Here is a 25,749-nt window from a genome sequence, read left to right on the forward strand (position 1 = left end):
AACTTGCTTTTTTTTCACTTAATTGATCACAAACATATATATAACAGTAAGTATAAATGTGACATCACTTAATCACAGCAGAACTTACTATTATTTCATATTTTTAAGCAGTAAATTGTCAGATAATATATTCCCTCCTTTTTTACTATTTAAAAATACTTGATTATGCATCAGTGTAGTTACATTTTTATAGATTTTTTTTATAATTATGTGTAGTTCTGAGTAAATGTATAAACTAGAGGAGCTAGTCCCAACTGTCTGCATGTCTCTAAGGCTTCCATACATATATTCAAAGTTTCATTTAAGTTTCTATTTTTATCTGTAATTTACTACTTGGCCCATTTCTCTTTATCTTTGCTAATAACAGTAGGTATTTTAAAACTTTTTTTGTTTCTGTTTCTTTTGACATTCAGAAATAAGATCTTTAGCTTTCGATAAATGCATGCTTTTGTTCCACATTCTAAGTTGCTGAGTGAAGCTGCATGATTAAGCATAAGCATTGCAGAGGAGCATGCCACCCCAGAGATAGGGGAGATGCTGTTTCCTGCTCCCCAAGAGATGCTTCTTCTGGTTACAGCTTGAATATTTCAGTCTTGAATATTTGTCCTAGCGATTCAAAAAAAATTAAAGGCTTCCTGCTTAAACCTAGAAATTGCAAATGAACAATATTTTCATTTCCTATGTTTCAGAAATATATGGGTTGCAAAGTACAAAATTTCTTCTGGTTTCTCAGGCATCATTCATACACATTTAGTATTAAATGGTTTCTTGTTTTTCAACTTGTTGTTTCTTAAAGCAAGCCTTTAGATGTTGAATTTAGTATCATTATTTTTATTTTAAAAATGCAATGAAGTCCCTTTCTGCTACTAATACACTGTGTTCTTTTGCAGGCTATACGAGTAACACATGAGACAAGTGCCCACGAAGGTCAAACTGAGGTATTTTACATTTTTTCAGAATTTTTTTTGCTACCTTTAATTGCTCTATGTATGTTTTGACTTACCATTTGAAAAAGTATGGAGATACTTCTCTTTTTAAAAGTAGTCGTAAAGTAACAGAAGAGCATGCTATAACAACCTGTTAGCTAACTTATTTTGATTTCACTGGCTCCGTTTAACATACACACACTGCACATTGTAAAACTCTGGCTTGGCTAGCAAGGGGACCTGCTTCTTTCTGAGTTTTTTTTTTTTTTTTATGTTTTTAGAAACCAGTTTTTGCACTGTCTTGCTGGTAGACCATCTTTCAGGAGTATTTCAGGAGTTCTCAGCTTCTAGAATAGCCTGCTGCTTTCTGTTTCTTGAATGAATCTGTCTGGGGCAGTATGTTGATCATTACTGTCATTGCTTTGTAGCTGTTCTTCAGCTGGGTTGTCTCTGCTGTTCTTTTGCGCCATCCCCCCCCCCCACACTGATTTCCCTTATATCCATTTCTTCTTGTCCTTTCCACTTTCTGTCTTTTTTTCCCCCTTCAACACTCTTGCTCTCACTTCTGAGGGAAGCTTGTCAGAAGATATTTAAGTAATGATTAGAATTTAGTGAGAGATATTTGGAATATTTCATAACATTTTAGCCCCAGACAATTACAGATGTTTTATTACATATGAGTTGAAATGACACTTTTTCATGTACAAATATGACAATGCTTTAATGTTTTTGTTTTTTGTTTGTTTGTTTGTTTTGTTATGTATTGTGGGGGATTGATCCCAGGTCTTAGGTCTGCAAGCCTAACTTCCGAGTTACATAACATTTCTGGTGGAGGATGGGTTAGAAGAACTGGGTATTGAATGAGGCTTTATTCTGTGCAGGTGCTCTTTTGCTTGAGCTGCATCGCATTACCCCATTCCTCTTAAAATAATTGAAAAATACTTTATGAAAAAAAGTATTCATCTTAGGGGGGAGCCTGAGCACGGCAGGTAGTGTTTGCCTTGCACCTGGCTGACCCAGGTTTGATCCTCAGCATCTCATGTGGTGTCCTGAGCCTGCAAGGAGTAATTTCTGAGTGCAGAACTATGAATGGCCCCTGCGTGTCACAGGGTATGGCCCAAACACCAACAAAAACCATCTTGAGCATTCATAGTATCTTTAAAAAGTTTAAAAGGAGAAAATAAGTTAATAATGTAACTTGGTGTTTTAAGTGCTGACCTAGATAGCTGTAAATGTTTATTTTGGAATCTGAACATTATCATCCCTATAATTACGTTGTACATTTTAATTTGCTCTTAGATGGCTGATAAAGGAGGTTTCTAATTTAGGTTGCTGATACTTATTATTGAGTAAGTCCACACACAACACTTAAAAGAGTAATTCCTGGTGGTGCTTCTAGGATATGCTATGAAGAGATAATGTATAAATAGATTTACCATTAGATTGGAAATTAACAAATACTATTATTTTGGTACATATAATTTTGAGCATATTAGTTTAACTGTGCTTTATTTATTTATTTATTTTTGGTTTTGGGGTCACACCTGGCAGCACTCAGGTTACTCCTGGCTCTATGCTCAGAAATCGCTCCTGGCAGGCTCAGGGGACCATATGGGATGCAGGGATTCGAACCAATGTAAACGCCTTACCTCCATGCTATCTCTCTGGTTCCTATTTATTTACTTTTTGTTTGTTTTTTTTGGCCACACCCAGTGACACTCCAGGGTTACTCTTGGTTATGCGCTCAGAAATTGTTCCTGGCTTTGGGGACCATATGGGACGCCAGGGGAATCGAATTGCGGTCCATCCTAGGCTAGTCTGCCTTACGTCCTGCGCCACCACTCTGGCCCCTTTGTTTTTGTTTTAAATTTATAGTGTTAAAATTAGTGATAGTAATGACAATTAGCAGGAGATCTTTGGAATATGAAAAGTATTATAATAAAGCAAATAGATGCTTTAATACTTCTTTTTAGATAATCACATTTCTTTTTCTTTTCTCAAGGACTAAATTAAATAAATTTATGTTTTCTCCTATTAGATGCTCATTACATATTAACTGAATGATCTCCAGTATTTTGAAATATACTATTCTGGTTTTAATTTGACTTAACTCTTGTCTAAACTTTTCTTAAACTTTTTCTTTCCTTCATTATTTTTATTATCTTCTAACAGTTCCACAAACATTTCCCTAGTATTATATTACTTCTTGAATACAAACTTGTTTAACTTGTCTGGAAAACCTGCTTTTTTTGTTTGTTTATTTGTTTTTGGGGCCACACCAGGTGATGCTCAGGGGTTAGTCCTGGCTATGCACTCAGAAATTGCTCCTGGCTTGGGGGGATCATATGGGACGCCGGGGGATCGAACCCCAGTCCGTCTTAGGCTAGTGCCGGCAAGGCAGACACCTTATATTTAGTGCCACCACTCTGGTCCCTGGAAAACCCATTTTTATGCAAATTCTTTTTGTTTTTGTTTGTTTGTTTTTGGTTTTTGGGCCACACCCGGCGGTGCTCAGGGGTTACTCCTGGCTGTCTGCTTAGAAATAGCTCCTGGCAGGCACGGGGGACCATATGGGACACCGGGGATTCAAACCAACCACCTTTGGTCCTGGATCGGCTGCTTGCAAGGCAAACGCCGCTGTGCTATCTCTCCGGGCCCATTTATGCAAGTTCTTAATTCATATTTTTATTCATATTTCATTCATGGACACACAGTTTTGCTGAGTTTCTTTTCCCAAATAAACTGGGGACTTAGTATTTCTAGGGTTTGTTGGTGCATAGAAAGCAATAAATAAATCTTAGGTGGTATGGAGGTGGAAGTTGGGATTTACTTGGTAGCTAGAATTGTCACTTTAGCAATTTTTCTTTGTTCGCCTTTAAGTTTGTGTTGCTATATTTTGCTTCTTATAGATCTCTTTTTCTAAAAATACTCTTTCACTCTCATATCACTTAATGATCACCTTCATATATGCTATCCATCACTGCTTAGAGTTATGTATGATGCCTATTCTGTGCATATTAGCTGTTTCCCACTATTTTTTTTTTTTTTTTGCTTCACTTAAGGTTTTTTTGGTCACATTTTACTTATTTACTCTTTGGGGAGACTTTACAGGTAGTGGTCAAGTGTTCACAACAACACCACTCCTAGGTATACTTACCCTGGTGGTGTTAGGGGGCCTAATGATAAAGGCCCGATAGTTTACACCTCCAGAGGTGCTGGAGGCCATCAGTGCCACGCTCAGAGTCACTTTGGAGACATTTGGTACTAGGGATTGAACTTGGGGTCTTGAGCATGTAAGGTTTGCACTTCTGTCTTTCCAGCTATCTCCCTGGCTTCTGGTTTTCCATATTTGTACAGCTCTGAATTTCGGAGGTATTTTACAGTTGATGTCATGATTTACTTGGTTTACTTAGTTCCTTAGTGGTACGTAAAATGATCTATCTTCTAGTTAATGGTCATTTTGGTGATTGTGGTGCTATATTTCTTTCACTGTGACTCTTAGGCTGATGACTGGTGTCTAATTGATATAGTGTGTTCCGGAGTATCCAGCACTATTCTTTGCATACAAACACAACGTGTGTTTATTAATTTATGAGAAGTCGGTCAGAATTGTCTTCAGTGGTGTATGATTGCTAAGGATCAGAGAGATAGGTGAGTTCCTTGTTTTGCACTAGATCTTCTGCACTGAACAGTTAATAATGTCTGAGCACCACCAAGGGTGATTCCTGAGTGTAGGACAGGAGTAAACACTGAGTACTCACTGGGTGTGCTCAAAAATGGAATGAAAAATAAAAAAAGACAGAAAGCTGAAAATGATTAAAGAATAAACATTACCTAATAACCAATGTTTAGGTCAGTGTGGACTTCTTGGTGACAGTTTACTTTTGTTTTTGTTTTTGGGCCACAGCTGGTGACGCTGAGGAGTTACTCCTGGCTATGCACTCAGAAATTGCTCCTGGCTTGGGGGATCATATGGGATACCAGGAGATTGAACCACACACAGTCTGTCCCAGGTTAGCGCGTGCAAGGCAAACGCCCTACTGCTGTGCCACCGCTCCAGCCCGACAGTTTACTTTTTTAAAACATTTATTTATTGCAGGTTTTGGGGCCATACCCAACAGTAGTCAGGGCTTACTCCTGGCTCAGTGTGCAGAAATTGCTCCTGGCAGTCTTGGGGGACAATGTGGGATGCTGGCAATCAAATCTGCGTCCCTCCCTGGTTGGCCTTGTGCAAGACAAACCCCTACTGCTGTGCTCTTGCTCCTGCCTCAAATGGAAGCTCAGTTCTTAAATTTTGTTTTGTTTTGTTATGTTTTGGGGGCCACACCTGGGAGCACTCAGGGGTTACTCCTGACTCTGCCCCTCAGAAATCACTCCTGGCAGTCTTGGGGGACTACATGAGATGCTAGGTATTGAACCTGGGACCCAGGTCAGGAGCGTGCATGGTAAATGCCCTACCACTGTGCTATCGCTTTGGTCCCCAGTTGAATTTTTTGTAGTATGGAACTGTCTTGTACATTCCAGTGTAGAATGCAGAATATTATATTCCAGGCACTGTATGTTAGTGACACAGAGTTGCAACACTTTTCCAAATCTAGTCTCAGTTATCTTCAAAATCCTACACTAGACATGGGTGAAACCCTGGGTTTGATTCCAGCAAGGCAGAGACAAACAAAAGTGAAATGAAAAGAAACAAGCTCTTGCGGTCCTTGTAATGATCTCGTTTTAGTTTTATCCAACCTCTGAGCAGAACAGCACATTATTATCCCCACAGTCTTTTCTTTTCTAGTGCTCTGGCTCTTGTTTGTTGTACTCTAGCTATTTCCCATTTGTATTTCTTTGGTCTGTTGTAACAAGATACCACAGCCAGGGTTGCTTAAGAGAAATTTCTCACCATTCTGGAGATGAAGCTGTTTGGTCTCAAGTGAGACCAAGCTTTGTGACTAGGCAAGTGTCTTCCCACTCCTGCAGAGAAAGTAGGCTGAAAGGTAGACATTTTGCACCTTGAGTTTGTAAGTGGGAATTACCTTGGGAAGCTAGTTATCTGAGCCACTTTGGTTGGGGTTCTCCTCTCCATACAGACTACTTTGCTAGGTGGCTGTCTTGGATTTTTGTCTTAAACTCTGTTGGTTTTAATTCAGAATCTGATCAGGACCTTTGTTCCTACCCTGAGGATTTTCTCCTTGAGGGTTCCAGGTGTTGGATTTGGGTTGGTTCACTCAAGTGTGGACTGTTGAGTTTAGGGTTGGGGAAGGTAAAGAAAAAAGAGATTACAGACTTTCTGGTATTTATTACTTCTCTAAAGGCACCAATCTTGGCCCTGTCCTTATTTGTTTCAACCTGGTTAAAGACCTGCCCTATAAACCCTCTTTGAGAAGTAAATCACATTGTTGGCTTTTTTTGTTTGTTTTTAAGTGGAGTTATAGTATAGCTGTAAGGTATTTGCCTCGCACACAGCCGACCTGGGATGGACCCAGGTTCGATTCCCCAAGCCCTCCAGGAGTGACTTCTGAATGCAGAGCCAGGAGTAACCCCTGAGTGCTACCGGGTGTGGCCCCCAAATCATAAATAAATAAATATTCATAAAATAAATATATATTCATAAAATAAATAAATCTTGGGGCCGGAGAGATAGGATGGAGGTAGGGTGTTTGCCTTGCATGCAGAAGGTCGGTAGTTCGAATCTGGGCATCCCATATGGTCCCTTGAGCCTGCCAGGAGTGATTTCTGAGCATAGAGCCAGGAGTAATCCCTGAGTGCTGCTGGGTGTGACCCAAAAACCAAAATAAATAAATAAATAAAAAGAAAATCTTAAAAAAAGAAAAATAGGAAGGAAGAATAAGAAAGAAAATGCATGTTTAAGGGAGAATGTGGGCTTGAAGAACAAGCCCAATTGGTGGTTCAGCTCTCAAACACTGTGACTTTGTTTGGAAGGAACACAGTTCACGTTCATTCCGTTGCTTATCTTTGTGTTCTCGTAGGATCCAGAATTCTGGGAATATGCATAGGTTATTCCTTTTAGGGATCTTAAACTCAATATACATGGGGGCCGCAGGAGGCAAAGTCGGGTGATCCTTGAGTGCAAAGTCAGTAGTAAGCCTTGAACATTGGGGTGTGTGACCCAAACAACTAAAATAAAACAACAAAAAAAGATCCCTCTAGGGCAGGGCCACAAAATGTTATATGGAAGGCCACAAATGGCCCACTGGCCGAGAATTTGAGACCCTTCTTTACATCTAGAAGAGTCTGGAGCAAACAGGACACTTGCCTTGCACACAGCAGATCCAAATTCAAACTTCAGCTTCCTTTACGGTCCCTGAGAAACCCAAAGAGTAATTCCTGAGAGTAGAGCCAGATGAGTATTGCTGGGAATGGCACAAAACCCAAAGCCAAAGAATAGAGGTCTTACATGAAAGACATATTTTTTTTGTTTTTGTTTTTTGTTTTTTTGTGGTTTTTTTTTTTTTTTTTTTGGATCACACCCGGCATTGCTCAGGGGTTACTCCTGGCTCCATGCTCTGAAATTGCTCCTGGCAGGCATGGGGGACCATATGGGACGCCGGGATTTGAACCGATGATCTTTTGCATGAAAGACAAAATGCCTTACCTCCATGCTATCTCTCCAGCCCCATCCCTTCCAAAATCTTATGGCAGATACTTTACCCCCATTTTTAGGTGGTGTATAATACTGTTAGTGATAGGTATCATGCGTAATAGCTTTACTACCTCTCAGCAACCAGTCCTTGTCCAGTGTGACTACTTCTCTCTATCATTGTCACAGTGGTACAGAATCTTTTATTATTAAGTTGTTATACCTCTGTGAATTTGTTATAAATTCCTTTTCTTCCTGAAACTTATTTTGGTCTTCCCATATTTTGTTTGTTTATTTATTTGTTTGGGGGCCACACGTGTCTGTGCCCAGACTTGCTCCTGGCTTTGTGTTCAGGAATTAGTCCTAGTAGTGCTCTGGGGACCAGCCATATGTGGCTCTGGGGATTGAACTCAGATTGACTATATCCATGGCAAGTACCCTACCCGCTGTACTATGTCTCTGTTCCTTGTCTTTCTATTTAAAGGAAAGAAAACGATTTTATTTGAGACATCATGATTTACAATACTGTTCCTGATAGGTTTTTGTGCTACACCATACCAACACCACCCCCACTGGCAGAGCGTCTTTCTCCCACTGTTGTCTCAGGGACTTCTCCCTCCGCCCCCACACTAACTAGGTTCAGTTCTGTAGATCTGATCTTATGTTCTGTTGCCTTTACAATTTTTATTCCCTGATAAGTTTTTTCTTTAGTCACGCAGAAGTCTAGTTTTCATCACATTCATCCTCAAGACAGAATTTAGCCTATGTAGACTAAGGAGAAGTTATCTTGTAGAAAGGTAAGGCACACAGGATTTAGGTTTATGTTCTGATTTCTCTGCTCAGTCTTTGAGATATAATGTTTTTGTCAGTGTAAAATGGAATTAATAGCATCTACTTTATGGGATTACTGTGGGAATTAGTGAGTTAATCATATAAGTCAATCATATAAAAGGCTTAGAATAATGGACCTTTTACAGGGGCCAGGCGGTCTCAGGAGTATTAATCCAAAGTCAACAACAGTAGAATCAAGAGACTCAAACTACAACAAGCTATACACAGAAGGTACCTGTTACACATTCAGTGTAGGGAACTAAGGATGGTGGTATGGGATGCACACTGGATTCAGTGTTAAAGGAAGGTCAACACTGGTGGTGGGAATGGCCCTAATTCACTATGTAACTTAAATACAACTGTAAAAGACATGTATAATTCACATTGGTCTTAATAAAATAAAAAAATTATAAAAATAAAAGTGGGCCTTTAATAAATATTAGAGGGCAATTTTATTTTTAACTGAGCATTCTGAACATTGAACATGAGTGGTAGTAGGGCTTAGATAGACATGGCAGCAGAATTTGAATTGACAGTAGCCAGCAAAGAGAGTAAGAAAGTGTGTTAAGGTTTAGAAATATTGAGTTGAAAGTGAGTTTATGGGTCCTCAGGTTAGAAGTTGGAGATGCGGGGCCGGAGAGATAGCACAGCGGCGTTTTCCTTGCAAGCAGCCGACCCAGGACCTAAGGTGATTGGTTTGAATCCCAGCGTCCCATATGGTCCCCTGTGCCTGCCCGGAGCTATTTCTGAGCAGATAGCCAGGAGTAACCCCTGAGCACCGCCAGGTGTGGCCCAAAACAAAACAAAACAAAACAAAAAAAAAAGAAGAAGAAGAAGAAGAAATTGGAGATGCACTGTAATGCTCTGGGGATATTTGTGATAGTAGTTGGATTAGCATCTTGAGTATGCTGTGGGAAAAAATATAGCATTAGACCACAATCACACCCTAAGCAGGTAGGTGTTGTTAGAAGAGTGGGTAGAATAAAAATCATTAACTGATGTTATGATTAAGACAGCAAAGCCAGTCTTCTCTGACCTCCCTTTTGCTGTGTTGGAACAAGGCTTGGGTAACAGCAGGCAAGAACCTCAGCACCAGCAGATTTTATACATTGAGCCACCAGGAAGCAGACATCTTTTCATGGGTTGACCTTTGCTTGCTTGTCCGTTTTTTCCTCATCTCACTATAATAGATTAACTGGCTAATTCAGAAATTTGAACTGTAGCCCCATCTTATTTGTTTCATTATCACTCTGAATTGCTTTCATTTTTTACTTAAGATTTGAAGGTAAGAGAACAGCAATGGGATCTGAGGACATTGTGTTTTATTGTGTTTCTTTAATTTGGGGGCCACATGTGATTCTCAGGTCTTACTTCTGGTGCTGCACCCAGAGGATACTTCTGGGAGGACTTAGGGGACTATAGGGATTGAACCCAGGTCTATGTTATATAAAGCAAGTATATTATCTCTCTAGTTTTGGAATATGATGAAATTAAATGACCTTTATATATATTATGAGCAAATAGAATGGCAGCAAACTGCAAGTCAGCGGTGAAGGCAAAAAAAATAAATAAATAAAATCCCAAGGAGCTTTTGTTTGTTTTTCAAATGCGCTTTCACTTCATGGATGTTTCTACAAAGGAAGTATCAGAAGTTTGTGATATGTCCCTGTTAATCTAGAAGTCAACCCTGATAACCTCCAGATGAGTCAAAATGTTCTGATAAATTTTGGGGAGAAGGGAACCACACCTGATGGTGCTTGGGGTTATTCCTGGCTCTGATTCACTCCTGACTGTGCTCCGGGGACCATATGGAATGCCTGGAATTATACCTGTGTTGGCTTCATGCAAGGTAAATGCCCTACCCACTGTCCTCTTGCTGTGGTCATGGATTTGTTATTTATTTTACTTTTTGCAAATGGAATACATTTATTAGACTGCTCAGGACCCTATGTAAAACTTAGTGCCAATAAAAATAATAAACTGGGACTGGAAAGAGTATAAAGGGCGAAAGCACATACTTGTTGCCTGTGAGGCTTGGGTACTACTCTTTCCCCCTAGATCATTAGGAGCAAACACCCTTACTACAACTTAGCACCCTGCTTCAAGCTGAGGGTTAGGGTGTGACACACACACACACACACACACACAGACACATACCCCAAATACCCCCCACACACACACCCAAATAAAACGCATAGAAAACAAAAGTGGTGCCAATTTTTGGCTTTTTAACAGGTCTTCTCAGTGTGCTCTGGGGCCTGAGGTCTTCCCCACAGTGCTCATCCTGCTGGCAGTGAGTTCGTGCACCAGAGCAATAGCAAATGGGACCAGTAGGACAAGGCATGTGGTGCTGGGGGTCAGAGCCAGACAGACCTTCCTGCCAGGCACATGCAGAAGTGATCCATGAGTGAAGAGCCAGGAGTAAGCTCTGAGTACTGCTGGGTGTGGCCCATAAACAAATAAAAATAAATATGCCAGCATGAAAAACATAAAAATCTAGCATTTATTGGACTGGCTCACAGTTTGAAGCTCACCACAAAGAGCAGTGAGTGCAGTTAGGGAAATAACTACACTAACAACTATCATGACTATCTTAATGTGTGAGAAAAGTAAAATGCCTGTCTCAAATACAGGCAGGGGTTGGAGGGAAGGAAGGAGGAGGCCCATTGATGGTGGGAATATTGCACTGGTAAAGGGGGGTATTTGTTTATGACTGAAACTCAGCTACAATCATGCTTGTAATCATGGTGCTTAAATAAAGATTTTATATATAAAAAATTTAGCATTTATGTTGTGAGTGGGTTTTTCCAGTTCATTTTTGTAACAGAATCCAACTGTAATTTGGGATTACAAAATTTATCAACATTATTTCTTATTAGAATCTGAACATTTTATCATCAGCATTTTTCTTGTTTATTAGAAGCTCTTCATTAATCTTGATGATTGTACTATCATAAGATATAATTTCCTTTCTAGTTTCCTTAGCTTTTCATGTGTATTTTTTGGTTTTCAGTCAAAAATATTACTTTAGGGGCCTGAGTACTAGTACTGTGGAAGGGCATTTGCCCTGCTTGTAGCCAACTCAAGTTCCTTCTCTGGCATCCCATATAGTTCCCTGAGTCTGCCAAGAATGATTCCTGAGAGCAGAGCCAGGAGTAAGTGTTGAGCATGTGAACATGCTGGGTGTAGCCCCCAAACCAGGCACACGTGTAGCCTGGGAACATGGTGCCTGAGCACATGTGGCCCCCATCTTTCCTCTTGAGATGTGGGCTTTCATGCTGGGTTGTGTAACATGGCTCTGTTTCTTTGGAGAATTTGCTCTCTCTCTTTTGTTTTTTGTTTTTTTGTTTTTTTGGGCCACACCCGGCAGTGCTCAGGGGTTACTCCTGGCTATCTGCTTAGAAATAGCTCCTGGCAGGCACGGGGGATCATGTAGGACACCTCTGAGCACCACTGGGTATGACCCAAAAACAAACAAAAAGAACAAATAAGGGCAAAAAGAATTCTAAAACCTTTGTTAATTTTTGTAATAAAATAAAAGGTACCACCCCAAAATTATTTACCTTCCAGCATTGTTAGAATAAAGAAAATGAGGCATAAAAAGCTATGTGGGAGAGAAAGAAAAAGAAAAGAAAGCTCTGAAAGTGAATTTTGGGTTTCTTAATGAGACAGTACGATCCGTATATGATATTTGAGTAGATTTGATTAGTTCTTAAAATAGTTGAGAATATAAGTGATTTCTTCTTTCCTACTCTAAATATAATCTTTCTTTTTTTCATTTCCCTCTCCAGCGCCCACCTAATGTTTATAGAAATGGAGGCATTAAATATTCCTTATTTTAAATTTTGGTTTTTGGGCCACCCCCAGCTGCATTCAGGATTCACTCCTTGCTCTGTACCCGTTGCTAAGGAAACCATATGTGGAGCCAGGGAGCAAGCTGCAGTCAGCATTGTGGAGAGCAGGAGCCCTGTCCATGTACTATCTCTCTAGCCCTAATATTACTTTTTTTTTTTTTTTTTTTTTTTTTGGTTTTTGGGCCACAGCCAGTGATGTTCAGGGGTTACTCCTGGCTATGTGATCAGAAATTGCTCCTGGCTTGGGGGACCATATGGGACGCTGAGGGATCGAACCGTGGTCTGTCCTAGGCTATCGCGGGCAAGGCAGACGCTCCGGCCCCTCATATTACTTATTTTATTTTATTTATTTATTTATTTATTTATTTATTTTGGGGGGGGGGGCCACACCCGGCGGTGCTCAGGGCTTTCTCCTGGCTGTCTGCTCAGAAATAGCTCCTGGCAGGCACGGGGGACCATATGGGACACCGGGGTTTGAACCAACCACCTTTGGTCCTGGATCGGCTGCTTGCAAGGCAAACGCCGCTGTGCTATCTCTCCGGGCCCATATTACTTATTTTAAGTTTAATTCTTAGACTAAGCTCATCAGTTTACTCTTCCAAGTTTGTCTAAATGTTACTCTTCTTTGTAAATATATCTTCTGTAATAAGATTCTGTTCATAGTTGTTGAGGTTTTGTTTTAGACCACAGCTTTTCAAAAAAGAGGATCATGTAGCTATAAAAAACATTTTGGGGGAAAATTAATATAGCCAGAAATTACTATGAACAATAGTAAGCTTGAGACTAATGTGACATTTAGAACTATATAGGTTACTTAGAGTTAGCACGAAGCTGACCTGCTTTTGCTCTCAAGTATCCCATATCCTATATCTCGAGTCCTCCAGGAATTGTTCCTGAGTGCAGAGCCAGGAGTAACTCCTGAATACTGCCAGATGTGACCCAAAAACAAGAACAAAGAACTATAGGTCATTTTGTTTACATAGTTATCTGACATAGAGACTTATAAGCAGTTGTTAGACTAGTAGGGGAAAGATGTCTGAAAACTATGTTGACATCTCTGAGCATCTGGATTTATTAGGTTAGCAAAATGAAGAAATGTGCCATTATTCACATTTTCCATAGAATATTATAGTGTGTCATTTTGTGTATTTTGATATTTAGCCCATGTTTTACTTTGACTTCTTTGCCAACCGAACATGGATGATCTGTAGGAAAGTTTGCATCTTCAGTACAAATCTGGTTTTACTTTCCTATTTTATATTTGGGCTTTAACATAGTGTAGTCCAATGTGTTGTGTTGAAGTGCAGAAATTCATTTAGAGTTACTTAATCATTTCTATTTTAAATGTTAAAAGGTTTTGTCTATAGTGTCTACATTGCCTTATTCATGACTTGTCCTTGTACATGGTAAACACATTTAGAATTTTACTTCTTTTCATGGCATTTGAAAAGTAAGTAGAAAAATTAAGTTGCTTTTTCCGTTTGCAGATTTAGAACCCTGTTGTATTTTGAAGGTCTGAAAGAACTTGCCATGTTCAGGAAAGAACTTAAATTTAATTGGCATGATTCAGTTTATGTTTTATCAGCAGGTCAGTTAAAGGAGTCAGTACTTTGAAAACTTGGAAAAGTTGGGTTTCACTTTTTTGGGGGGTGTATTTTATTTCTGGATCTATCCATTAAGAAGAGAAAAATGAAAAAAAAAATGAAGAAAAACAAAAGGGGGCCAGTGAGGTGGCGCTAGAGGTAAGGTGTCTGCCTTGCAAGCGCTAGCCAAGGAAGGACCGCGGTTCAATCCCCCGGTGTCCCATATGGTCCCCCCAAGCCAGGGGCAATTTCTGAGCGCTTAGCCAGGAGTAACCCCTGAGTATCAAATGGGTGTGCCCCCCCCAAAAAAAAAGAAACAAAAAAAAATGTACACATTGTTCTCTCCTGTATATTTTTAATTGTTTTATGCATCCAAACCAACAGTGTCTCCCCTTGAATTGGCTGGTGTTGGAAAAACAGCCCAATAGTTTTTAGTGCTCTGGCTTTAGTGAAGGAGCACCATGTATGGGTGAATGCAATTGAAACCAAGATATTTATTAGTTTCCACGTATTCTTCATTCCCTTAGCTTTGAAAGTGTCTGCCATCTCAGTATAATGTTGGTTACCATTTACTTTATGTGACTGTGAAGGCATTCCATGAGAATATGTCATATTCCTTTCAATTCTGTACAATGGCTATCCCCTTTTATAGATAGGATAATGAAAGAAATTAGTTACTTATCCAAGGTCACACAGATAGGAAGTGTTGTCCTTGTTAAAAATGTTTTTTTTTCCTCTCTGTGGGACCAGCGGGTGTGGAGCATACCCTGCGGTGCTCAGGGTTTACTCCTTGCTCAGATATCACTCCTAGCAGTGCTCAGAGAACCATATTTGGTGCTAGGGGTTGAATCAGAGTCAGCCACATACAAGGCCAGTTCCTTTCCTTTGAGCACTTTTCCTTTTATTTATCTATCTATCTATTTATTTATTTATTTATTTATTTATTTATTTATTTATTTATTTATTTATTTTGGTTTTTGGGCCACACCCGGCGATGCTCAGGGGTTACTCCTGGCTGTCTGCTCAGAAATAGCTCCTAGCAGGCACATGGGACCATATGGGACACCAGGATTCGAACCAACCACCTTTGGTCCTGGATTGGCTGCTTGCAAGGCAAACACCACTGTGCTATCTCTCAGGGCCCCTTTTCCTTTTATTTTAATTGTTTTTTCCCTTTTTTGCCCCTTACAAGGGACATTTTCCTTACCTTTGGAGAACAATGAAGGGCCTCTGGCTCCCACATGCAAAGCTTATATCTCAGCTCCTTGTGTATCTCTCTGTGCCCCATTTTCTGAAAATGCATAACTAAAGCAAAATACCTGAACAAAACCAAAGTAAGTTTTGCATTAGAAATGTTTCTTTTGGACTAGACCAGTGGTGCAGCGGTAGGGCATTTGCCTTGCACGTGGCCAACCTAGGACGGATTGTGGTTCGATCCCCTGCCATCCCATATGGTCCCCCAAGCCAGGAACTATTTCTAAGCACTTAGGCAGGAGTAACCTGCCTGAGTGTCACTGGGTGTGGCCCAAAATAAACAAACAAATAAACAAAAAAGTTTCTTTTGGGACCGGAGTGATAGTAGTGGTATGTCCTTTGCCTTGCATAGTGCTGACCCAGGATAGACTTGGGTTTTATTCCCCGCATTCCATATGGTTCCCTGAGCCTGACAGGTGCAATTTCTGAGCATAGAGCCAGGAGTATCCCGAGTGACGCCAGGTGTGGCCCAAAAACAAAAACAAAATAAAACAAAAAAAATGTTTCTTTTCTCCTAAAATAGTTACTTGTAGTAAATAAATTAATTCAAATATGTGTTGAATTGCAATGATCATTTAGAATTGAGTTGAATACTTCATGATCCTTCTAAATTGGCACTTAGTTAATTGTAGATTTTTTTATCTTATATTAAATATAAAATCTCATATATAAATCAGCCACAGTCTTTGGCAATCATGTACTATATACTTCGGAAAACAATAATTACTTTAAGTATCTACCAGCTAATGATCCCTTCATGTTCAAGAGATTACATAGTTATGATATTTTCCTTAATGATAGTATGCTCACTTGAATGAGAAAATGGATGTAAGCCAAAATCTACTTACTTAATTGTAGAATTTTAGAATGGTTTAAGAGCACTTGTGATAACTTCCCAAACATTTATTTCTTTTTTATAAATACTATTATGTAGCCCTGTTTTGTAAATGAAGATATATATCATTTCTTTCTTAGTTTTTAGAACATTTCTAATTCTTAGTTATTAATTTCTTCATTTTTCCTACACATAGAGTTAGGCACATTAATTAAACATCTTGCTTGTTAGAGAAACTTCTTTCATCTTTTATTGATTTGGTTCATTTCTTCATAGTCTCCTCGATATTTAATATTTTTTGGTTATTAAACAATATTTGGTTCATTTTTTTCATGTAGAAATGTATTTTTCATGTAAGCATATACCAAGCTAGTTCTCATGATTTTGCAGGCCCATGGATATAACAGAACAGATGTGTATGCTTCTCACTGGCTGCCCATGGTCCATTATTTGTATGGCCCACAAATAATGTTATAAATATATAAATGGTCATCAGCTGAAACAAAAAGTTCCTTCCCTGTGTTTTAGAAACTAATATGGTAGAATTTAATAAGCATTTCTTTTTTTGGGGGGGCACACATAGTGACGCTCAGGGGTTACTCCTGGCTATGCACTCAGAAATCACTCCTGGCTTAGGGGACCGTATGAGACATTGGGGGATTGAACCAGAACAGGTCAGCTGTGTGCAAGGCAAATGCCCTACCACTGCGCCACCGCTCAGCCCAAGAATTTATAAGCATTTCTATTCTGACAAGAAATAACTTTTGCTCAAACACTATCAGGGTCCATATGGATGGCTTTATTTTTGTATTTGATTATTATGAGGACCACACTCAGCACTACTCAGTGGCCCACAACCACATATGGCAGTTCTGGCATGCCATGTGGTGTTAGGCTTCAAATCTAGGGTCTCTCACATCAAAACGTATGATGTTCTATTGTACATGTCACTGACCCTTTATAGGTGTTTTATCCATTTTTTACTCATCATGTTTTCCTATATAAGTTTATATAAGAGGGAGGATGTAGAAAAATTCACTCTGCTGAAGGAATTCCATATATCAAGGTGCATATATATGTGTATGTATACATATACATATGTATGTAGTTGGTTAATGTTATACAACATTATGGTCTGAACATCCCCCACCGCTGAGTTTTATAGCATCTGTAGTTTAGAATATTTGAAATTCAGTCGTACTACATAATATTACTATTTAAAAGGGGCTAGAGCCATAGAACAATGGATAGGGTGTTTGCTTTGCATGTGGCCAACCAGATTCAATCCTTGGCATGTCATAAAGTGCCCAAAGCCCTCAGGAGTGATTCCTGAGCACAAAAGCAGGATTAAGCACTGCAGAATGTGGCCCCCAAACTAAAAAATAAATGAATGTTTATAGATACTGTTGAACATATTTGCTGCAGATTATTGTAGAAAACTAGAAAACAATGTCCAGAAAATGTATTTTAGACTTATTTAAGGTATGATATGTTGTCATAAAAATTCTATATATGTATCCTGATAGAGGTGTTACCAAAATGTATGGATGGTGGAAAATGCAGCATGAGGAGTATGATTGCCTTTCGTAGAAAAAACAAACAAACAAACAAACAAAAAACACAAAAAAACTCATTTTGAGAACTTGCTAAAAATTAAGTAAAGGCTGAAACTGTGTGAGCTGTCCTGAAATGGCAGTTTATACCAACTCCCCTCTCTCTTGGTGCTTATGAGAGAGGCTGGGAATAAGTCAGGAGAGACCCTCAGATCTTAGGCATGGGTGCTGGGCCTGAGGGGATAGGTAGAGTAGCTATAGCTCTAGAAAAGGATGGGACTGAAGTGTTAGGACAGCAGTAGGATGCTTGCATGTGACCAACCCAGGTTTGTTCCCTGCCACCTCATATGGTTCTCCCTACTCTCATCCCCCCAATCTACCAGTAGTGATCCCTGAGCACAGAGCCAGGAGTAAGCTCTGAGCACTCTTGGGTGTGATCTCCCTATCAAAACTAAAACAAAAACAATAAAAAATAAATCACCACACACACACACACACACACACACACACACACACACCACCTTTGGAAAATATTTTGGTGCTGGATTCTCGCTCATAGGGCAAAAGTTAAAATCCTTGGTCTTTCCTGGAGAAGGGAATAGAGAAAACATCGCTCTTGGATAGAAGCAAAACTTCTACAAGAGAAAACAGAGAGAGAAGATTGCTTTAGGTAGCCTTGGCCTTGGTATCCACAGATAGTCTGGAATACCATCTATCCAAGAATGATACAGAATTTCTTAGCTGGAGTGGAGAGAGTACAGAGGGGAACATGCTTGCCTTGCATGTGACTTACTTGGGTACTATCCATATGGGCATCCCATATGGTCCTCTGAGCCAGAAACCAAAATTAAAAAAAAAAATGCATCTGTTTACTTATCATATTACAGTCAAATATCAAATAAGTATAAAATGTGTGGAGATAGGCAAATAATATGGGGAAATTCTTTCTGGAACATGGGTCTGAGCAGAAATACTTAAGATCTGGGTACTGTAAGAACATTTAAAAAAATGGCATACAGCTCCTATCTTAAACATTGAGTAATGCTAGATTAATTTTAAGCCATTTGGTTGCTGAGGGCAGTCATAGTAAAAGTATAGCAAAACAATTTAACTGCTCACATTGAAGGCTTGGCAGAAGAAGAGTTGTGCCAAGCATATCTACTCTCTCTTTTGGGGGAATGGGGCATACCTGTCAATGCTTAGAGGTTGCTCCTGGTTCTGCATTCAGGAATTACTCCTAGCAGGCTCTGGGGCTATATGGGCTACTGGGTTTGAACCCAGGTTGGCCATGGGCAAGACAAGTGCTCTGAGACCTTCTGTGTTTTCCCTCGCATCATCCAAGCATACCTATTTTTATCTCTTTTTATATAAGATAAAAGACTTCTAACAAAAAAAATTATAGGTGAGTTAAGATAGTAACATGTTGAACTGAGATGATCAGCAGAATCAGACTTAAAGGATTTGGATTTGTAGCCATCATATACAATTCAGAATAATTGTGGTTGAGGCTATGGATGGGCTCATGTGATGGAACACCTACATAAGTGCATGACCCTGGCTTCAATTTCCAGCACTACCCAGCCACTGGCAAAATAACTATGATGGATACATTAAAGTCCATCTAGAAAAGGCAGAGTGTGTCCCATCAAATGGAGGAAGTTGGAAGCTATTAAATAAAAAAGGAATTAAAGAATAACTGGGGAGGTAGCTCAAAGGGTAAAGTATATGGCCACCCCAGTTTGATCTCCAATACCCTCGTGGTCCCTTGGACACTGCTGGGAGTGACCCTGAACTGGAACAAAAATAAAAAGAACCAAATGAAAATGGTACTACTAATAAAAAGTATACCAGAGATGAATGCCTTTAAGGAGCCTACCAGTAGACCTAACATTGTTGATAAACCTCTAGAAACTTGAGATATTGAGTCCTCCCCAGTGTGTGCGTACTAAGACTCTCAAACAAAAACCAAGAGAGCTTGTTACCATCCAACCTACACTAGAGTTTGGACCTACGCATAGTATTGGAGGAAACTGGAAATGGAGCAAGTAAAGGTAAATATAAGTATAATAATTTTCAAGGATTCTTACATATCATATGAAATGGTATATTATTTGAAATTAGGTTGTGACTGAAATTATGTGTTGAAAATCATAGAAGAGGGCCCGGAGAGATAGCACAGCGGTGTTTGCCTTGCAAGCAGCCGATCCAGGACCAAAGGTGGTTGGTTCGAATCCCAGTGTCCCATGTGGTCCCCCATGCCTGCCAGGAGCTGTTTCTGAGCAAACAGCCAGGAGTGACCCCTGAGCACCGCCGGGTGTGGACCCCCCCCCCAAAAAAAAAAGGAAATCATAGAAGACCAAAATGAAATATAAACAATAGGGCCCGGAGAGATAGCACAGCGGTGTTTGCCTTGCAAGCAGCTGATCCAGGACCTAAGGTGGTTGGTTTGAATCCCGGTGTCCCATATGGTCAGTCCCCCGTGCCTGCCAGGAGCTATTTCTGAGCAGATAGCCAGGAGTAACCCCTGAGCGCCGCTGGGTGTGGCCCAAAAACCAAAAAAAAAAAAAAAAATATATATATATATATATATATATATAAACAATAAAGTAGTAAGTTAAGAATAATACAAAGGGAACCATGGAGATAGCTCAAATGGCAGAACAGATGCCTAGCATATGCAAGGCCCTGAGTCTGCGGCATGGTACAACATGGCCCCTCAAGCACCACCATATGCGATCCTGTGATTAAAATGATACCAAGAGCAGCATAAAAGCACAAAAAGAATGGATAGGGAAAAAAAATGGAAATTTGGCAAATGAATAGATTTTTAATGCAATCTTACCAGCCATTACATATTTTTAAAAGTGCAAATGGTCTAATTATGAATTAAAGTTGAAGATTACATTGGTGAAAAGCTGTTTACAAAAAAGTCACTTTAAATATACAATGTGAAAATACTAAAACTTAAGGAGTAGCAAGATATGCAATGCAAACATAAAAAATATTGGAATAACTGTTAATATTTGGCAAAGTAAACCTAGATCAAGGAATTTTATTAGTCACAAAGAAAAATATTACATGGGATAAGGAGATGAGTTTTCCAATCAGACATAAATAAGCATAGTTTGTTATTGTACATTAAGTACTATACACTAAATGAGAGCCTCTGAATTTAATGGGGTGAACAACTGATAAAGCTAAAGGAAAATAATCACTTCAGCATAATATATACTAAATAAAATTAGACAGAGACAGGGAAGATTAGCATGGCCCTTACTCAAGGATGACACACAAAATCATAAAGCGTTCCATATTAAAAGAAAATGAAGCTGGCCAGAGCCATAGTACAGCAGGTAAGGATGCTAGCTTTGCATGCGACTGATCCAGGTTAGATCCCTGGCATCCCATGTGGTCCCCTGAGTACCACCAGGAATAATTCTTGAGTACAAGGCCTGGAGTAATCTTTGACCATCCCTGAATGCAGCCCAAAAGCCAAAAAGAAAAAAATTGTTCTTGCCCCAACTCTTTGTTTTCCTAAAGAGAATTGGTAATGCTTTGTAAAATCCAATATTACCAAGTGTCTTAGAACACTACTCTTACTGCTTCTTACTTCAGTGAAAATTATATGGTAAATAATTATAATTTGTGATACTGATATAAATTTTATTCCATGTGTTACTGGAGGCCAAAATTACAAAATTGTGATTTAGAACTTGAACATTTTGTGGAAAACAGATCAGGTTTGGCTTTGGTGGTGTAATAGAGTTTGAACAAATGGCTTATAAAATCACTGATTTTAAGAGGATTTCTCTTCAGTAGAATCTGAGCTGATTCATACCTTTTCATATTATTCATATCTTTTCTCTTGGTCACTTATGCTTTATACCAGTGACTTAGATCATTGGTTTCCAGCATCAAATGATATATGGTTGATTCCCTTGTCTGCCACTTGTTGGCAGTGTGGCATTGGTTACACTTCTTAACTTTTATGTTCTTGGGATTCTTTTATAAAATGAGAATAATTTAGAGTGCTGTCTGATGTTTGTTTGAGAAATCAAATTAGTTCTGTCATGTGAATTACCCAATGTAAGTGGTTTGTGTTTATATAGGCCATCAGCATCAAGAGTTTATTTCATGCTTCTTGATATTAAATGTTGTTGTTGTTGTTGTTGTTTTCTTTGGAACCAAGGCTTTGTTTTCCAGAATGGGTGGGGTACGCCATTGCAATCCTGGACCCAACTAGAAGAGCAACAGCGTTAGCCTGGGTGCAGTTGGTTGACACTTTTTATGTGTTCATTTAAAGGGAGCTGGAGAAATAGTGCAGCTCTCTTGCTCACAAGAGGGTCTTTTTTTAGGGGGTAGTATGTGATTTTATTTTTTTCTGAAAAGAGGACAATTCCTCTGCTACAAGGGATTCTTTTTACTAGTGCTTAACACCCTACAGTTTTCTTCTACACATTATTCTTTGTTTTGTATGTATTATATATATTGTATATGCATTCCCTTTAAAAAGAAAAAACAGTGTGCTGTAATAATTCCGTTTTAGTGCCTTTTAAATACTCATGAGTCTGTGCTATAGCCAAAGAGGCTATATTCATTTCACATGTGCACTTAACAGAAAGCTGTGGCACATAACCTAATACCTTAGTTCTGTATCTTCCTCCACTTACCTACTCTTAACCAATATTCATAGACAGTATTTTTTTTATTAAAAGTACTAGACCCTATCAGTACTCGTATGACCATACGTTGCTTTTAAGAATGAGTGATCTCCCAGTGACGTGGTCTAAGTAAAATGTTCTCTGTTTTAATTATGTAGTCCTCCTCGCCATCCTCATCACAGCCTCATTGTAGCCACTGCAGAACGAAGGCCTCATCATTGTGCCACCATGCATCCCTGTCCTGGGTCAAACGTAACCATGTAGGCCCTGCAAAGGCAACCAGTCCATCTCTCCGTCTTCGTCGCTGGCGACCCTTCTTACGCCTGCCATCTTTGGGTCTCCATTCTGTTGTAAGTGTAGTCAATCTTCCATCTCTTCTTCCAGTGGCCAGGGCATTCCATTTTGTTTTCCTTAAACTTCTTCAGTCTTCGAAGTGCTTTCCTCTTGGTTCACTCAGCCATTATTATTTTTTTTTTCCTCCCTGCAAAAGATTGCAAAGCAAACCTCCATGCTCTGCAGTCTAACTTGACTTTCTCCACCAATGCCTCGGTGAACATCCATCTTAACACTCCATATCCTGCCATAGAGGGACCTGCCTTTTGACGAGTACTGGTCGAGATTCATAATGATGTTTTATGTCGGTTTTTATTAAAATGTATTCTCTTCCCCTTCATCTTTCCCTTTTCATTTAGTTGACTTGAGTCAACAAAATGTGGTGTGCCTTCTTAGTTCTTTGACATCTGTTTCTTTATTTTTTTTTTCATGTTTCTGAACATGATGCTAGTCTCTTGTGTCATGCTCTGGGGTCACTTTACTTACGCTGTCCTTAATCTAATCCTTCATGGTGTAGGGTGTTTCATCTAAGTTATTTATTCCCTGACGGTTCTGGTACTTGGTTTAATCTTGATCCAATCTTTCCTGCCTATTCAGTTTCTAAAGATCTTTTTCAAGTAGCAGTGAAGATTTTCTTTTTGTGAATTGGTACAGACTTCCCACAAATGTTTTTATGACCTTTTTAAAACTGATGTTAGCAAACTACTAAAAGTATATTTGTTCTCGTAATCATGCTAATTATTTTAAATGCTGAAGTTGATAGGATTCTGATACTGAATTAAGAATTAGGCAATATAGCTCTTGCTTTTTGTTTTTATTGTATTCATTTACATTGGTGCCAGTGGTTGAACCCAGGGTCTTACATATATGTGTAAGGTGTTTATTCTGACACTAAGTCATATCCCTGATCCGACTATTTTTTAAACTTTCATCCATTTTACTTTGGTAAATTGGTTAAAGTAGGGAAACAGTTTCACAAAATACTGAGGCAGAAATTAAAGACAATTTTTATGATGACATTTGTGTTTTTGTTTCGAATCTAATATATAATGAACCTTATATTTAGACATGTCATGTGTTAAGTGGCAGTAACTTATTGCCAACTGGGTAGGAAATTTCTGTGGACAGGCACAGATTCATGGATCAGATGTTGAAAACCACTGTTTCAGATTGTTAATGGCAAGGACTGTGGTTTGGCAGAGTCTACAGAGAACTACTGTATCTGAAAGTCTGTTGTGTGCTGTGCATTTGTAAGAAACTTGACATTTTTCATTTATCATGACATGTGAAGCCAGAGGAATTCTGATTGCATATATAACATGTATATATAATATATACATAATGTATCTACATACTTTATGTACATATACACTATATATACATATATATGTATATAGAAATATCTTTGGTGCTTAAAAAAGTCAGTAGTTGATGTCAGACATTCTTACCCCCAAGTTAGTATTCTAGAACTATACTCAAATGCCGAACTGCAGTCCTGGCATTTTTTCTCCCCACTGAAATGTCTATTTTCATCAGATACCAGTATGGTCTTCCAAGTAATCTTTCTTTGGTGCTGAATATCCACAAACTGCTGTCTCTCCATTATCCTTATTGGGTCATAACATGATTTGTCATTTTTACTCATTCATATCTGATATGTTTTGCTACCCCATACATAATACTGTTTGGCCCACTAGGAGACACAGGACGAATTAGATGGTGCAAATCTAATTTTGTAAATTGTGATCTGTGTACAAGAGATTGAAATCTAAAGAGTATATTCTTTTACACTTAAATTTTCAAATATAAATGAACATGTCATAAAAAACTTCATTTCTTGCTTTTATGTTTTTATGTAATTCTTAGTCATTAATTCCATTGCTTTCTAGCCTCTTAAGTATTTTAATAGTGGTTAATGATATGAATTCTAGAACAATACTACCTGTATTTGAAATGAGATTATAACACCTACTAGCCACGTGACCAAAAGGCTCTTGTATTCTTGAGCATAAATAACTGGGACATACCATAGTACCTACTTCATAGGATATTTATAAGTGATCAGTACAAATAAGACACTTTTAGAATAGTATCTAGAACATAATATATATAAGCACTCTTAAAATTATAAACAAATTTATATCATATGTTTTATGTGTGAAATTTAAATTCTGTATTTTACTTCTATCTAATCAATTATCACTTGTTCTGTGAGATAATAGGTAGCATTTTACTCAACATTAGGGAATCTTTTGAAAAAAAAAATTGTATATGTATAAATGTGTAGGGTACCAGAGAGCTCATGTAAGGATTAAGGTGCTTATCTTGCTTGGCAGCTGATACTGGTTTGATTCTCCAGCATCACATATGATCTCCTGAGCACAGAGCCAAGAGTAAGTCCTGAGTCATGCAAATGAAGCCTGGAGTTTCTGGAGTTGGCCCCCACCCCTTTCCTTTTTTTTTTTTTTGCTTTTTAGGTCACACCTGGTGACACCAGGTTACTCCTGGCTATGAGCTCAGAAATTACTCCTGGCTTGAGGGACCATATGAGACTCAAGGGGATCAAATCACAGTTTGTTCTAGGTTAGCGCATTCAAGGCAAACACCCTACCACTTGCGCCACTGCTCCAGTCCCATGGAGTTTGTCTTTTATATAACTATTTGTTAACATTTTGACGGGGCCACATTCTGTGATCAGAGTTTACTCCTGATTCTGGGATCTCTTCTGGCAGTGCTCTGGGGGCCATGTATAGTGCTGGGATTCAAAACTGGGATTCAATCAAGGTTGACAGCATTTAGGATCAGCTTCATATGTGCTGTACTATCATTCCATTTCTTGTTGATAATTATTTTGGGGGGTCAGACCCAGCTGTGCTCAGGGTTACTCCTGGCTCTGCGCTCAGAAGTCGCTCCTGGCAGGCTTGGAAGACCATATGGGATTCTGGGAATAGAACCAAGGTTCATCCAGGGCTGGCCGCACACAATTCACATGTCCTACCACTGTGCTATCACTCTGGACCCATCTTGTTGATAATATTTTAAAGGATTTTCAGTTGAGTGATTTTTTAATTGTATAATTGCAGATAATTGCAGACTTTTATACTATTTAAATTTATCCAAAGGAAGAATTTGTCTGAACAGGTACAGGCACTGAGTTTTTGTGGAAGGCTTAGATGTTTTTAATTTTATTTACCTGTTTAATAATGTGAAGATCTTAGTTCCCATTAGAAATTTGTATTCTTTAGGTGGGGTTTTTTTTCCCCGAGCTTTATCACTCAATAAATCAGCTTTATCTAGTGATAAAGCTCTCTAAAAATTAGCTGTGTT

At 38.9% G+C, this 25,749-nt stretch overlaps 1 protein-coding gene and 1 non-coding gene across 2 annotated transcripts in view; both read left to right on the plus strand.

Moving 5' to 3' along the window:
* The window catches only part of UCHL3 (ubiquitin C-terminal hydrolase L3), a 57,543-nt gene that overhangs the window by 18,097 nt on the left and 13,697 nt on the right, over positions 1–25,749 (plus strand). Inside the window, exon 5 of the mRNA XM_049778948.1 lies at positions 891–938. Coding sequence (XP_049634905.1) covers positions 891–938 — 48 coding nt within the window. The remainder of the gene's footprint in view (positions 1–890; positions 939–25,749) is intronic.
* LOC126017171 (U6 spliceosomal RNA) lies at positions 20,636–20,746 on the plus strand. Its single transcript, XR_007498828.1, has one exon. It is a non-coding gene; the product is annotated as a U6 spliceosomal RNA (small nuclear RNA).

Source organism: Suncus etruscus, chromosome 8, assembly GCF_024139225.1.
Source record: "Suncus etruscus isolate mSunEtr1 chromosome 8, mSunEtr1.pri.cur, whole genome shotgun sequence".
Taxonomy (NCBI): Eukaryota; Metazoa; Chordata; class Mammalia; order Eulipotyphla; family Soricidae; genus Suncus; species Suncus etruscus.